Raw genomic sequence first — 17421 nt, 5'->3', positions numbered from 1 at the left:
ATTTTTAGCTTTCTGTTTCTTAAATCTAGGAAAAAACGGTTGACAAGAACAATTTAGTAGAGAAGGAAAAATTGATGATGTAAGTTAAATAACTGCTAGAGCAATTAAGTGTGGGAATGGGGTGGGAGACAGAAATGATGAACCAGCAGAGGGACTGGGCTTTGCCAGGAAAAATGACATTTCATCTCTAGGAACCAGAAGGAGGACAGATACTCATAGGTAGATAGATACTGGGAATTTCCAAAAGACCTTTCATGATCGCTAGTTTCTAAGGGATGCAAAGACATCACACCTGAGAGCAGGGATGAAGGGGAGATCTGTCAACAGCTTAACTAAGGTATCCTTATCTAAGAACCTGAGTTTCATGGTACGTCTCATTCCCGCTACTGCAGTATGATGTGGCGGCCTAAAGTACAGACTCTGGTGACACATTACCTTTGTCTGCAATCAACTCCATGACTTTCCTTATGACCTTCCTGAACGCCCTACACCACTGCTGCCTCACTTGGTAAAGGGAAAAATAGAGGCGTCTAACTTACGAGGCTGCTGGAAGATAATATTTGCTATTAAGAAATTATATGCTTATTTAGGGACAAATACCACTTGTTTTCCTTGATAGGTGACAACTAACTGAGCACTAAAAAGGAAACCTGTTAAAGTGAAATGAACACTATGAGAAACGGTGACTTGATCAGCCCTCACCCTGACTGTTGATGAGCAGCTTAATATGTTATCCCTCTTAGTATCTTTTTTGTTTGTTCTACTTAATACTTTTGGTTGAATACTGTAATCAATACACAATTCTTCTTAAGTGCTGAAACTTAACTGAAAAGTGATCGCTGTTAAAAATAAGAGTGGGAATAAGAGAGGGAAGAAATGTGCAATTTGGGACATGCTCAAGCTGACTTACCTCAAATGGTAGAGTTAGAAACATACCAGGGGATTCCAATTCAATCCCATCAAGGTGGCATGTACCAATGCCATCTCACTAGTCCCAGTGATCAATTTCTGTTCACAATTGATCATAATGATAGGACTAAGAACCAAAGGGATCACATAAACAAGACTAGTGTCTGAAAATACTAGCTGATAGAATAAAAAAGGGAGAGAATGATCCAACATGGGAAGTGAGATACACAGCAGACCCATAGAATGGCAGATGTTCTAAACAGCACTCTGGCCTCAGAATCAGCCCTTAAGGCATGTGGATCCGGTTGAAAAGCCCATGAGAGTATTTCAGGCATGGAAAGCCAAGACACTCTGGGGAAAAAACAAAAACAAAACCAAAAACAAAAACCTAAATGAAAGATCTCCGTGAGTGAGATCCCAGTGGAAAGAACAGGTCATCAAAGAAGGAGGTACCTTTCTCTGAAGGGAGGAGAGAACTTCCACTTTGACCATGGCCTTGTCTAAATATGATCAGAGTTGGTGAACTCAGGGGGCTTCCATAGCCTTGGCAGCTCATGACAAGAGCCTAGGGTGATTATTGATGCCATAAACAAGAGTGTCAATTTGTTAAGTCAACAACAGGAGTCACTGTGCACTTACTCCTCATGTAGGATCTTTGTCCTTAGTGTGCTGTACATTGAGATTTAATGCTATAACTAGTACTCAAACAGTAGTTTTCACTTTATGTTTCTGTGTGGGAGCAAACTGTTGAAATCTTTACTTAATGTATGCTAAACTGATCTTCTGTATATAAAGAGAAACGAAAATGAATCTTGATGTGAATGGAAGGGGAGAGGGAGTGGGAAAGGGGAGGGTTGCGGGTGGGAGGGATGTTATGGGGGGAAGCCATTGTAATCCATAAGCTGTACTTTGGAAATTTATATTCATTAAATAAAAGTTTAAAAAAAAAAGAAAAGAAATTATATGCCACAAATCCATTTATGAATGAGACAGCAAAGAAAGGTATATTAGGGTATTATGTGTGCAGCTTACTAGAACCAGAAAGTCAGATTTATTGACAAATTTGAGGCTAAATTAGAAATTAATCCTCAAGTCCACACGGAGCAGCATTTAGGAAAAATATCAGGTTTCTACTTACACAGATGACTTCCCATTGCGAGGATCTTTGAAAGTTGTTGTTCTTGTGTTATGATCAACAAAGTACCTAACACCTTCCCGAGTATACCTAATTTCCCAGCCTTCAGGCAAGGGTTCTTCATTCTGTAAGCTAAAAGCAAAGTTGTAATCACAAGGTGAGCATTATCTACATACTAAAATAATCTGACTCAAGGTTTATGGACTCTACCCAGAGATAAAACATTAAAAAGGTCAGGGAAAGTGGAATTAAAAGATGTTTATTTTAGGAGCCAATGCTGTGGTACAGCAGGTAAAGCCACTGTCTGCAGAGGTGGCATCCCATATGGACACCGGTTCGAGACCCAACTGCTCCACTTCCAATCCAGGTCTCTGTTATAGACTGGGAAAGCAGCAGAAGATGGCCCAAGCGCTTGGGCCCCTGCACCCATGTGGAAAAAGCTCCTGGCTCCTGGCTTTAGACTGGGCCACCTCTGGCCATTGCAGATGTTTAGAGAGTGAACCTGTAGATGGGAGACCCCTGTTTCTATCTCTGCTTCTGCCTCAGTCTCTCTGTAACTGTGCCTTTCAAATAAGTAAATAAATCTCTAAAAAAGATGTTTATTTTAGTACAAAAACATTTCAAAAATCTATATTCTTGCTTAATATGCATTTTCCATGAATTTCTTTGAAGGCTTCTTGTCGCAAGTTGACTCAAACAATGCTATAAATATAGTATATACATACCCTTGAGTTCTTGGATCTTCCCATTGGGTTGTTTTTGTGTTATGGTTCACAAAGTAAACCCTGTCTGTTGAATCCACTCTTTTTTCTAAAAGATAAAGTGAGCATACCATTTAATAACTCTTTCATACATATATCTTACATATATTTTTACCAACAACATACTGGCTTACCCCAGCCTGGTGGCAAAGGTCCATATGGGTCATTTTCTGCAGTTAACATTGAAGCCTGATCGGAGAAGGAAGGGGGGGAGGACAAAACAATATTTTCATATAAAAGTAGAAATAAACTAAGTGTTAGGATCACACTTTAAAATTTTTAAAAATATAATAAGGCTGGGAAATAGTAACTTCAAGACAAAAAGTTCTAAAAATATCGTAAGGCAACAGAAGTCAATCACTTGATAAAATTATTAAAAAGATTAAGAATGTATGTGTATATATATATATATATATATATATTTTAAGGTTTATTTATTTATTTGAAAGACAGAGTTACAGAGAGGCAGAGACAGAGCTTTTCCATCTTCTGGTTCATTCCACAAATGGCCGCAACAGCCTGAGCTGAGATGATCTAAAGCCAATAGCCAGAAGCTTCCTCCAGGTCTCCCATGCGGGTGCAGGGGCCCAAGGACTTGGGCCATCTCCACCACTTTCCCAGGCCATAGCAGAGAGCTGGATTGGAAGAGGAGCAGCCAGGGCTTGAACCAGTGCCCAAATGCGATGCTGGTACTGTAGGAGGAGACTTTACCTGCTATGCCACAGCGTCAGCCCCTAATAATATCTTGACAGTAACATTTTTATCTCCTAGTCCTTCCATAGTAATCTATAGTGGTGAGATGAGATGGACAAAAAGCATATTGAAAATTATTTTTTTATTTTTTTTGAAAATTATTTTTAAATGAGGCAATATTATTTAAGATAGAGCAACTATCATAATACTATTTAAAACAAATTCTTTTAGTAAAATCAGTAGCAAACTCTAGTTATCATCTTTATTTTAATTAGTATCTTTGAGCATTCATACATATGTAAACACATTTTTGTATATGCTTATATATTTTATTACAACCCAGAAATATATTCTAAGGAACTATTACTCTGGCATAGCAGATAAAGCTGCCACCTCTGATGTTAGCATCCCATACGGGCACCAGTTCAAGTCCCAGCTACTCCGCTTCCAATCCAGCTTCCTGCTAATGCACCTGGGAAAGTAGCAAAAGATGCCTGAAGTGCTTGAGCCCTTGACATCCATGGGTGAGACCAGGACAAACCTCCTGGTTCCTGGTTTTGGTCTTGCCCAGTTCTGGCTGTTGCGGTCATTTGGGGAGTGAACCAGCAGATAGAAGATCTTGCTCTTTCCTTCTAACTCTGCCTTGCAAATAATCTTTTTAAATATATATATATACACACATATATATATATATTTTGAGGAAAAAATAAATTCTATCATAAATTCTAAAAGAACAAATGTAAAAATTATTACCTGAAAAATAGCTTCTTATGTACCTTCTGAATATATTATATGCACCTTCTGAATATATTATAATCTTGTCACAGATACTAATTGTCCTTAATATTCATTTCTCAATCCTTCTTTATTGATGACTGAACTACTGCTCTGTTTGAGATAGCAATGTCCATAAAGAATATTCTATCCCCTGTTTCCTTTGCAGGTAAGTTGGTAGAGTAACCAGTTCCGGCCAATGAGGCATAGGCTTAAGAGCATAGTTACAGCAAGGGCAGGCCAGGTGAAAAGACAACCAGAACAAACTCATCTCCCCTTTCAATTTCTTCTTGCCGAGACTGTGCAAGTGAGGTCCAGAGAGCAGCAGCTCCACATTGTCAAAGTAACAAGCACAAAGCAGGATAAAGATGAAGAAGCAAAATGGCAAAAAAATTTGTTTACGTGGTGGTGCTACTGAGCCAATGTGGTGTTCATTCTAGACTCCTATCCCAAACTTAAGAGGCACAGAGATAACTAAACCTCTGTCAGTTTAAGTAGATGCTATTTGCAGAACACACTTCTGAAATAACTAGTACCTAGTTCTGACTTATTTTCTCAGTGTACTCATGTGAACAGCTAAGTCCCTTACAGAAACAAACCCACACAGCACCGAATTTCTTATTTACTATATAAGCATTGAGCATTCCTAATCTGAAAACTCGTAATTGGAAATGCGCTGAACTCTGGACCTTTTTTGTGAAGAGATCCATACTACTTTATTTCCAACTTCATTCAGAAATAGAGAAAGCACTATAATGTATAGTTCTGTGCTTTACACTGACTTCAGTCCGCACAGGCAAGTGGGAGGAGACAGACAGTCAGGATAGAAGTTCAGAGTTCCTTCTATCCATCGAGAAATGTGAAACCCCAAGCATGATGTAGGACCAATACTAGCGCCCTATAGAGAATGAGTCCCAGTCCCCCTTAACCTAAAATTCTCCTATTCAATGGAGAATAAACACTTAAGATTCTTGAAAATGTGTCCAGGAACATGGTACATGCACAAGTGCCAGACAGCTAGATGAACGTGGAAAGGTGGGGCCTGCCACCCTTTTTTTTGTCAGGAAGGATGGGGTACAACTTAGCCACTTCCCCTTCCACACCCTCCTCTTCCTCTTAAATATCACTGCTTATAGTAATAATCTGGTTCTTTCCAGAGACGTGCACAGTGCCCAAGGCCAACATCAGACATAAGGTTAAGGTGTCTGGAGCTGGAAACCATGCAGACTGAATATGCATTGGTAAAACAACCAGAAGTTGGCCACAGGGACTGTAATCTCTTGGCAACTACTTCCATAACATTAAAAAAAAAAAAAAAAAAAAAAAAAAAAAAAACACATTTTGGAGCACTTCAGATTTTAGATTTGGAAGGCTCAATGTGTAAAGCCTATGTAAATATTCTGAAATCTGAACTACTCCTCGTTCCAAAAAGCTTTAGATATGGGCTGCTCAGTCTGCAGTGCCAGACTACAGACCTTTACCACAGATTTCTACATAAGCCACTAAAAAACCAGCAACTGATGACAGTAGGAGATGGAAACCAGCTTGTCCCACTCCCTCCCTGTTGGCTACAGATAACCAGGAGAGTATGCTAATCTATAAATGAGAACTCACCATTTAATCTCTGAAAGAATGAAAGTTGAAAGAGCCAGCCTGGGGTAGGTGTAAAGTAAGTTAAATTTTTCTTTCTGTATGTTTTTGCTACTTTCTTGATTGAATCTGGCAGGCTCTACATTTTGAATTTCTTCAAAGTCGCCTCAAAATGTTATCTAGTAAAACTGATTAGATTTGTAAGTTGGAGACCATGCCCTCCACCACACCCCCCCCATGTGACCTCATGCCCCTACCTGATCCCACCTGTATGCCCACCTGCCAATAAGACTACGTAACCACTCCCCTTGGAAGTAGATTAAAGGGCTCTTCCCTTGTTCCAGAGGGTGCGTGGCCTTCCTGGCCGCCCACTCTCTGACTTCCTGCTTGCATTCTTGCTCTACTGCTGGCAGCCGTCTGCTTTCTGCTTGATATGGACCCAGCTTAATTTCTAGAGCTCTCCTTCTCCTCTAAATAAAGCCCTCACTTCACTGAACATTTCTCTCATTGAATAAAATTCTTAAAAGTTTTAAAAAAAATGCTATCTAGAATTGCCCAGAATTTGAAATTTACCTTTTCTACATCTTTTGATCAAGCGAATTATCAGAGGTATTATTTTTTCCACTCCTCTTATAGATGTTTGCTTATGGCAATAAATAAATCACCAACTGGTCAAATGTCCAGACAGTAGGTTTTTTGGTAGACCTATTTTTTAGACTCAAGGATGGGAATCAGAATAGCTACAATATTGTAAGGCTGGCTCTAAGTAAAATCATGAGGGAACTGGTTTAATTGAAAGTAAAACTTTTATACTTAAAGGTAGAAGGTTGGGAATTGGTAAGATATTATTTAATCAAGAAATCACATATACAGAATTACCTCTTTAATAAGGGTATAAAACTGAGTATATAGTTAGGCAAATAAATTAGAACATTTTTAAAAATTAGAATGCTTATGTATGTTAAAATAGTAATTATTTATTAAAGATTAAATACATTGTGAGGCTGCCGTTGTGGAATAAAAAAGCCATGGCCTTTTGTACTGGAATCCCATATGGGCAACGGTTCAACTCTCAGCTGCTCTACTTCCAATCCAGCTCCCTGCTAATGAAGGCTGCAGAAAATGGCCCAAGTGCTTGGGCCCCTTCCACCCAAGAGGAAGACCCAGATGGAGTTCTTGGCTCCTGACTTCAGCCTGGATCAGCCCTGACTGTTGTGGCCATTTGGGGAGTGAACCAGAGGAGATGGAAGATCTTTCTGCCTCTGCCTTTCCCTCTCTGTAACTCTGCCTTTCAAATAAATAAATAAATCTTTAAAAAAGAGTTTGGGCCGGTGTCGCAGCTCAATAGGCTAATCCTCCGCCTGCGGCACCGGCAAACTGGGTTCTAGTCCCGGCCGGGGTGCCGGATTCTGTCCGGGTTGCTCCTCTTCCAGGCCATCTCTCTGCTGTGGCCCGGAAGTGCAGTGGAGGATGGCCCAAGTGCTTGGGCCCTGCACCCGCATGGGAGACCAGGAGAAGCACCTGGTTCCTGGGTTCGGATCAGCACGGTGCACTGGCTGCAGCGCACTGGCCACAGCAGCCATTGAGGGGTAAATCAATGGAAAAAAAGGAAGACCTTTCTCTGTGTCTCTCTCACTGTCCACTCACGCCTGTCAATAAATAAATAAATAAATAAAATTTTAAAAAAATAAAATAGTTTAATATGTTGTAATGCAATTCATAATCTTTTTTTAAAAAAAAAATTTATTTATTCGACAGGCAGTTACACAGAGAGGGAGAGCCAGAAAGATCTTCCATCTCCAATGGTTCACTCCCCAAATGGCCACAATGGCTGGAGCTGGGCCTGTTTAAAGCTAGGAGCCAGGAGTTTCTTCCAGGCCTCCCACGTGGGTGCAGGGGCCCAAGCACTTGGGCCATCTTCCACTGTTTTCCCAGGCCATAAGTAGAGAGCCTGATTGGAGGAGAAGCAATTGAGGCATGAACCAAGCCCATAAAGGATGGCAGCGCCACAAGCAAGGCTTAGCCTACTATATCACAACACTGGTCCCCAAAATCTTCTTTGAGAAAATCACTAAAGCAGCAAAGGGCAAACGGCTGAGAGAAAAAGCTATATCAGCATTTTATAATTTGTTAATTACCGAATAGAGGTATCGTTGGTTGAACTGTTGCATAGCTCCCTGCAATTGGTTCCGCTGAGATTGCCACTGTTCAAAATTCCGCACAGACTCCATGGTAGGCCGTTGCCATGTTGTTGTTCTGGTGTTATGATCCACATAATAAACTCTTCCACGGTCATCAACTCTTCTTTCCCAACTACCGTAAACAAAATTATAAAATAACAAAACTAAAATAATCTCTCCATATAAAAAAATGAAAAGTAGTTATTACTTCATAGAATTTAAAAATCAAGTTCAAGGCACAAAAACCTTTTTTAAAAATTGTAACGTTTTATTTAACACAATGTGGCCAAAATATTATTTCAAAATGCAATCAATATAATAATTAAGATATTTTAAAATTTTCCTTTCTAAAGTCTTTGCTATCTGGTATTTTTTTTTTATTTGCTTGCAACATATTTTGGCATGTTTGACATTGTAGTTTTAGGATTTTGTGTAATATAAATTCTAAATATAATTTATTTAACATTATAGAAAATACATAAATATCATTATTACTAAGTTTAACACATTCATAAAATGGGCTATTGTTTGGTACATTTAAAATAGTCAATAAAGGATTTGTTATACTAAAGAAAATACTAATGATGCAGTATAATAAAGTTAGAACTGGAAAATATAATTTTGTAGAAATTCTGTGTTTTTTTTTTTTTTTTAATTTTATTTAAGTTATCCAAGCTTCATGTATTTCATATATACAGATTTAGGAACACAATGATACTTTTCTCCCCTCACTTTCCCTCCTATCCATGCACCAACCCTTCTTCCTCCTCCCTCTCACATTCTCACTTTAATTTTTACAAAGATCTATTTTCAGTTTACTTAATGACCATATAGTTAACTCACACTAAGTAAAAGAGTTCAACAAATAGAATGAAGAAAAAAAAAAACCTTAAAAGAATGCAGAAATTTTTATTCTTTAGAAAAATACATGAAACTATGACCTAATATTTCAACGAAATTATCATCCCATTTTATCACTAACATAATTTCTAAAGATGGTTTTATAAAAGAGGCCATTGAGGCAACATTTCAGTATCAATCCAAATACTTTTTCCCACGTTGTTTCTTTTTTAAATATCCAACTTACTGAGAATGTTTACCATATACCAAGCAACCTGCCCTGTGGACACGGCTCACATTCAGGACATTTACTGAACACTTTGTTTTTAATTGATTTTTACCTCTTCTTCCCATTGTTAAACTGCTGCCAATTCTTGAAGTGAAGATAGAATTATGTTATTCTGCCAATCACAGCTGTTTGGCTTGGCATAGAAATGAACTCCTCCAACTGCCTCATCTTTGAGATCTTTCAAAGGCCCCATATGAGAGCCAAACTAACTACCTGCTGATTCTGAGGGTATTATATATTTCATTCTGTCGTGTTTTTAATAGTCTTCCAGCATAGCATGATCTTCCCTATTCCCCTACCAACTAGAATTCTACTCATCTTCCAAGGTTCAGTTCTTCAGCTTCTTCCACACATCTTGGATCTTTTAAACCAATTTTTGTCATAAATCATTTACCAACTATGTATCAGAATCCTTCCAGCAACCAATTCTAATTTTATTCTATACACTTATTACTAAAAATACAATAGGATTGAACAATTTATATGTATGGATCTGTTTAGTGATGTAAACTAGGTTATTTCCTTTTTTCTTTTTTTTGACAGGCAGAGTTAGTGAAAGAGAGAGACAGAGAGAAAGGTCTTCCTTTCCATTGGTTCACCCCCTCTGAAGGCTGCTACAGCTGGTGCGCTGCGCCCATCTGAAGCCAGGAGCCAGGTGCTTCCTCCTGGTCTCCCATGTGGGTGCAGGGCCCAAGCACTTGGGCCATCCTCCACTGCCTTCCTGGGCCACAGCAGAGAGCTGGACTGGAAGAGGAACAACCGGGACAGAATCTGGCGCCCCAACTGGGACTACAACCCAGGGTGCCGGTGCCACAGGCGAAGGATTAGCCAAGTGAGTCGTGGCGCCAGCCTAAACTAGGTTATTCCATAAAATCTAATGACATAAGAGATACTAGAGTGGTTCACACTAATGATCTACAGAGATGGCTACATGTAAACCTGTATAACATTATACCTAAAATTATAGAGAATTTTTAATTACTAAAAATATTTGTATTACTTACTAACCTAAGTAAAGTTTAGCTATTAGGCTTTTAGGGTCATTCACAAACTTATTTTCCTTTACTTTTGTATTCTTTTGTAACTCTTTATACATATTACACTGATATCTAGTTGATTTACACTATTTTCTTTCCTCCAAAACAGTGTCTGGACCCAAATATGTCCTTTATTATCTCTGACACTCAGAAGATCTGCCCTTCTAGATTCAATGTAAGTACACTAACATATAACACATTCAAAGCCCAGAAAATTTAAAGCTGGTAGTATGTTATTTCTGTGAAATATTTCCCTTTTACAGAATAAAGTACCCAGGCCTCATCATGGGAACACATGGACCTGACATTTCAATACAACAAACCATAAAGTTCACTTTAACTATCACAGGATCACAATGTGATAAATCATTCATTTAACTCATTTTTTTCATAATTAAAAATATAAAATTTTTAAGTGTTACTTATTTGTTTATTTTAAAGGCATAGTGACCAAGAGACAGAGATAATTCCATTTACTGGTTCACTCCCCAAATTGCCACAACACATGTGGCCACTCCAGAACTTTATCCAGGTTTCCCAAGTGTGTAGGAAGGACCCAAGTACTTGGGTCATTATCCACTGTTTCCCAGGTGCATTACCAGGGAGCTTGAGGCAAAGTGGAGCAAGCTGAGACTCAAACCAGCCCTCTAATACGGGATGCCAGTATCACAAGCAGCAACCTAACCTGCTGCTAACACCAGCCCCAGGGAGGAAAAAAAAAAAAATTTAATATGATAGTATGAAACTATTTCTGAATCTTTCAAATAAATTTAAAAACTTTAAAACTAGCAAAAATCCAAACTATGATAACACTCTTTGTCATTGCTAAGAGTAAATAGGCACCTTTATACATTGTAAATGGGGGTAAAAAAAAGTGGCAGAAAAATCTGACAATAACCAAAATGTTTTATAGATATACAAGGATACTTCAAAAATGACATAGAAAAATGGAATTATTTTATCTGATGCAAACAATTTTGAAATTAATGGCTAGTTTTAAACTTCCATATATGAGACAAAATAGGGAACATTTGTTCTTTTGGGTCTGGCTTAATTCATTTACTTCAGTGATCTTCAGTTCCATCTACTTTGTTGCAAATGTCAGGATTCCATTCTTTTTATGGCTAAGTAATATTCCACTGTCTTATATATAAAGACATTTTATTTACCCTTTCATCCACTGATATATAACTAGGTTGACTGTATCGCAGCTATTGTGAATAGTGCTGCAATAAACCTGGAAGTACAAGTATCCCTCTTAAAGTGCTGATTTCATTTCATTTCACACACACACAAAGTGGGAGTGCTGGACCATATGGTAGATACACGTTTTTAGCTTTTTGATGAATTTCCATAGTGTTCTCTATAATTGCTATATTAATTTGCATTCCCATCAACAGTATATTATGACTCCCTTTTCTCTATATTTCACCAGTATTTGTAACCTTTTGTCTTTTTGATAATAGTCATTTTAACGGGCATAAGGTGATAACTCATTTATTATGTGCCATAACAGAGGGCTGATTTCACTGAAACTGTTGTCCAAAAATTAGCCAGAGTTTAATTTTACCATTAGAGGCTATCATGTTCTTTATACTATATTAAATAAATTTAAAAAAACATATGTTATGATGAAATAAACTGAAAATACATAAAGATACATTACCCTGGAGGTAAAGGCTGTGGTCTCTCCCATGTGGTAGTTCGAGTGTTATGATCCACATAATAGGTTCTACCATGAGGATCTTTCCTCTGTTCCCACCTTTAATAAAAATATAAATAAAAGTAAAAGTTTGGACAATACGAAGAAATCCCTCTTTTAATCAGGACAATTACAAATAAGCTTTACTATAAAAGGCCATGAATATAAATTATAAAGGTATTTGTTTTCTCAATTTTAAGTGCTTTTTAGTCACTTACATGTGCCTTTTAAATTATAGTACTAAAAACTCAAATAGTAATTGTAGTTACCAGAGAAAGAACAGAATCATAATATCTATAAGCTTGAAAAGTTACTAATTTGCAGAATGACAGAATAACAGAAAGCAGACATTTAATCAAGAATAGAGAAATCTTCAGCCTAAACCAAGTCCAAGGCACAAAATGTCAATCAAGAATATCCATTTCACCTATGATCTAGGAGGTTTAAGGAAGTATGTGGCCATGCTGCTCAGTGAAAATTCTTTCATCTATGTGAATAAATGCCTTTTTAGAGTGTATGTATCTCCCTCCCTTGTATTTTGTAGGCTTCTCAATTCACATTCATAATTTTCTTTTCCTTCCTCTATAAGGGTGATTAAAAAAGGTTTGTGTAAAAATGGAAATAAAAGGCAAGTTTATTTTAGTGCAAAATTTTCTTTGAAATTCAAGCAGTTTTTTTCATAATACATATTTTCCATGAATTTTCTGAAGATGTTTTGCATTTTGAAGATTTCAATCTATGATTTTCCCTACTTTCATTTTCTCATCTGTGATCCCATTTTTCTTTCTTTACAGTCTTGCCTTAACATGGAACACAAAAACAATTTAAAAAATTAAGACCTGGCATTTCTCAGTTTACTATTCATTTTAATTTTAAAGTAAGGCAAACAAAATATTTCTCTTTCTCTAAAACACAGGAACCCAACTAAATTTGTGATGAGAGATCTTAAGTTATTAAATCATTTTCCTCAAATTATTTTCACCAACAGTTACCGTACTAGGACGTACTAGGTTATATATACACAGAAATGGCATGCACGCACTTGTGCACACAGAAACACACACTCAAACTTAGTAATTTAGTAAGCTGTATCTAACGAATCTAAGTCACAAATTGCTTACAAGTAGTAACCATGAACAATAAAGATCCCCAAGTTTACAACTGACTCAGGATCACAAAAATTATTAACCTTATCTATTAGAAAACACTGCTATAAAATTCAACAATGGAACACTCATGCTATCTATATTACAAAAATGTACATAATCCTTATAAAGCATGATACTAAAATATTAATATAGATTGTCCTTAAAAAGATTTCATTAAAAATAACCTGAAAGTTCAGATTTACTTCATTTGTATAAAAAGTTCATGAAAAAGCAAGATTTCAATATGGAAATTCACTTTTTTTTTTTTTTTAAAGATTTATTTACTTGAAAGTCAGAGTTACAGAGAGGCAGAGGCAGAGAGAGAGAGAGAAGGAGTGAGAGAGAGAAAGACATTTTTTATCTGCTGGTTCACTCCCCAATTGGCTGCAACAGCCAGAGCTGGGTCAATCTGAAGCCAGGAGCCAGGAGCTTCTTCTGGGTCTCTCACACAGATGCAGGGCCCCAAGGACTTGGGCCATCTTTTACTGCTTTCCCAGGCCATAGCAGAGAGCTGGATCAGAAGTGGAGCAGCTGGGACTCCAAATGGCACCCATATGGGATGCCGGCACTGCACGAAGTGGCTTTACCTGCTACGCCACAGTGCCAGCCCCTGGAATTTCATTCTAAAGGCATTTCAAGAACACCTACAACACCTATTAATGAGCTATTTACCTGTATGAAAGCTTAAATACCAAAAATAAATGAACACCTAAAACTCAATTACATGTCATGAATCTACTATTACTTTGCCATTTTTTAGTATTACTTCCTATAATCACTCCTATCACACAACCAGATGTTCTGGTTTCCAACTTTTCTTCACAAATGCTCTTTATTATTTTTAACTTAACCTCAGTTTTTTAATAAAAATTATCAATACTTTCACAGTTAATACCTTCATAGTTATATATAGTCTAAACTTTTAGTCTATGAGGCTCTAAGAAAAACAATAGCACCTATCTCTCTCACTGTACCTTCCTAAAGGCAACAGTTTCAACTGTTTACTCAAATTATTTAGTATTTACCTTTTTTTTTTTTTTTTTTTTTGACAGGCAGAGTGGACAGTGAGAGAGAGAGACAAAGAGAGAAAGGTCTTCCTTTGCCATTGGTTCACCCTCCAATGGCTGCTGCGGCCAGCGCACCGCACTGATCCGAAGCCAGGAGCCAGGTGCTTCTCCTGGTCTCCCATGCGGGTGCAGGGCCCAAGCACTTGGGCCATCCTCCACTACACTCCCAGGCCACAGCAGAGAGCTAGCCTGGAAGAGGGGCAACCAGGACAGAATCCAGCGCCCCAACCAGGACTAGAACCCGGTGTGCTGGCGCCACAGGCGGAGGATTAGCCTATTGAGCCGCGGTGCCAGCTTACCTGTTTTTTCTTATTAACATGATTATTTAATTTCAAATATGTTGCACTGACTTCTCACTATGAAAGATGGAGCTGCAAGTCTTGTTCCTGCACGTTTACATACTCTAATAAAACACCCTCATTCCAGCTGTTCCAAATATACACATGTTGTATCTTTCCTTATAGTTGTTGCTGTCTCTATATAAACCTTCCTGACAATTGAGTCTTGGGACATGACTTCTAAAAAAAAAAAAATTAAAAACCCTGAGCTAGAGCAATTGTGTCTCTCACCCCTCTGCTTATTTTTTTTACATATCTGTCATTAACTTAACCAGAAATACTTTTCCATCATAAAAATGTCCTTTTGAAATGCTCAAGCTCTTTAGGATGTCCATCCAACTACACCTGCCTTCTGATCATCGTCCAGTCTAGACTGGGTGTGAAGCCTATCGCTGTCTGGGACTTGCCTTTCCCATCATGCTCCAATTCCTTTCTTGCCTCTCCTAGCAATCCTGTGTGTTCTTGATCCCACATCTTCCATTTGACTGTCTATTTTTGAAGTAACAGGAATCCCTTCCTAAGAAAGATGACATGGTAAGTGAATTTTTGGAAATCCAGGATGTATGAAAATGTATTTTTTCTATGCACACATTCAACAGCATGGCTAGGTAAACTTTAGGCTGGATACATTTTCCCTCAGCATTGAAGGCACTGGCCCACTGTATTCTAGTTTCTACTGTTGATTCTGACAAGTCTGATGCCAGTCTGATTAGAGTGAAGCCTACTTTCTTTTTTCTTTTAGTCTCTAGAATTTTAAAGACTTTTTCTTTGGTCAGAATATACTAATATTTTCAAAATAAATTTTCTTAAAAATAAGTCTATTTTCACTTAGTACCTAGAATTTTGGTGAGCCTTTCAATAAAATTCCTTATGTTTGTGAACAATTTTTTGCCTTTATTTTAAAAAAGATTTTATTTATTTGAAAAGTAGAGTTACAGAAAAAGAAGCACAAAAAGAGACAGAAAGATAGATGAGAGAGAGAGAGAGAGAGAGAGAGAGAGAGAGAGAGAGAAAGAGAGAATCTTCATCCACTTGTTCACTCCTCAAATGGCTGCAACAGCCAGAGTAGGGCCAGGCTGAAGTCAGAACCAGGAGCCAAGAACTTTTTCCAGGTCTCCCACAATGGATGGCAAGGGGTCCAAATACTTCAGTCATTCTCTATTTAGAGTTTTCCAGGTGTACTACCATGGAGCTGCCCTCAGAAGTAGAGCACCCAGGACATCAACCAGTGCCTACATGGGATGCCAGAGTCATAGGCAGCAGCTTTATCCACTATACCACAATGCTAACCCCTAGAAATTTTCTTATTAAATGTTCAGAACTGGTCTCTCAGCTTTTTACATCACTTCTACTTTATAATTTTATCATTTTGCTCTACTTTCTAGCAAATTATTTGCTTCTACCAGCCAAGTTTTGTACTGTATTAAATTTCAAAAGATTTTCCAGTTCTTTTAGCATTCTTTTTTTTATAGCACCTGATTCCAGCTGTTGGGGCCACCTGGGGAGTGAACCAGTGGATGGAAGACCTCTCTCTCTGCCTTTCCTTCCCTCTCTGTGTAACTCTTTCAAATAAAAAAAAAAAATCTTAAAAAAAAAATCAATCAACTTTTTAAAAAAAGATTTATTTACTTATTTGAAAGAGTTACACACGCACACATACACAGACACAGAGAGAGAGAAGAGAGAGAGAGGTCTTCCTTCTGCTGGTTCACTCCCCAGATGGCCTCAATGGCTGGAACTGTGCTGATCCAAAGCCAGGAGCCAGGAGCTTCCTCTGGGTCTCCCATGCAGGAACAGCGGCCCAAAGACTTGGGCCATCCTCCACTGCTTTCCCAGGACTTAGCAGAGAGCTGCCTCGGAAGTGGAGCAGCCAGGACTCGAACCTGTGCCCATATGGGATGCTGGCACTGCAGGCTTTACCTGCTATGCCACAGCACCGGCCCCATGAACAGTCTATAAGATTACCAGACAGCAAAGAAAAATTAAGTTTGTTAATAGACCTAGTCGGCAAGGATATGTGACTTTCTCAAGGATTCAGTACTATAATACTGAGGAAGATGACAGCTACTTATTCTCAAGTGTGAGGTCTGGAGAGTAGACCATAAAGGAAGCTAGAAAATTGACATTATTATATGAGATGTCACACTCACCCTTACCAAAGTAAACCTAAAATCAAACTGATAGAATCTTGCAAATCAAAATCAGGTTTTTTCCCCTTCATACTAGTCACAGTTCAACTAGACGAGCAACAATCCATAGTTTCAAAAAGTATGTGCCTTGTAGCTAATAAACTAATACTGCAAATCAAATTAAAAGCCAGACTTCAAGTTTCTCAACAATGAAAACATTTTACATACATATTCAATAGTTATATATTGTCAAAAAGTTGCTACATAAAGGCAAGTCAAACAACCAAAAACATCCTTAACATACCCTGATGGCAAAGTTTCTGTGTTGGCATTTCCAGACTGTTGCCGTACAGATTCCGCACACCCCTCTGGCTGCCTTAATTTGTCAAAAGCAGAACTACTTGCAGAATTAGAATGATCAGCATCTAGTATGCTTCTAGCTTCAGATCCCAACTGTGCACTGGTAGAAGGTATACATTCATTGTTTTCTGAGGAAGTGGGTATCTCTTGAACGAGAGGGTCTTCAACAGTAGTGCTAGTGCAGTCTGAAGACAAGGTGGTTTCTTCAGGTACTACTGGAGTGCCAATGGCAGAAGCATGGTCAGTTGGCGCAGATGAGGATGATTCTCCATTAACTGAGAAGGGAAAGTTAAGATAATCTGTCAAGTAATAGCAAGGCAACCAATTTCCTAATCAATCAATACATTTATTCAGAGTCTAATCCAAACTGAACAACGTACGTACCAGGTAATGAAAACATAAGATCAAGGTTATATTTTCATTGTTCACATGTAATATATAAATGATAAAATTTTACGTTTACATACTA

The 17421-nt window shown here is 38.0% G+C and overlaps 1 protein-coding gene across 7 annotated transcripts in view; it reads right to left on the bottom strand.

Annotated features, from left to right (window-relative positions):
- Positions 1 to 17421, bottom strand: part of WWP1 (WW domain containing E3 ubiquitin protein ligase 1) — a 135401-nt gene that overhangs the window by 37345 nt on the left and 80635 nt on the right. For all 7 annotated transcript variants that reach the window (XM_051844599.2, XM_051844598.2, XM_051844597.2 and 4 more), the window contains 6 exons: positions 16897 to 17227; positions 11875 to 11970; positions 8001 to 8175; positions 2940 to 2994; positions 2770 to 2854; positions 2048 to 2176 (listed from right to left, as the gene is read on the bottom strand). In XM_051844599.2, the coding sequence (XP_051700559.1) occupies positions 2048 to 2176; positions 2770 to 2854; positions 2940 to 2994; positions 8001 to 8175; positions 11875 to 11970; positions 16897 to 17227 (871 nt within the window). The remainder of the gene's footprint in view (positions 1 to 2047; positions 2177 to 2769; positions 2855 to 2939; positions 2995 to 8000; positions 8176 to 11874; positions 11971 to 16896; positions 17228 to 17421) is intronic.

This window comes from Oryctolagus cuniculus, chromosome 6 (assembly GCF_964237555.1).
Source record: "Oryctolagus cuniculus chromosome 6, mOryCun1.1, whole genome shotgun sequence".
NCBI lineage: Eukaryota > Metazoa > Chordata > Mammalia > Lagomorpha > Leporidae > Oryctolagus > Oryctolagus cuniculus.
Note: the sequence above shows the minus strand (reverse complement) of the source record. Positions and strands in the feature narration are given on the sequence as shown.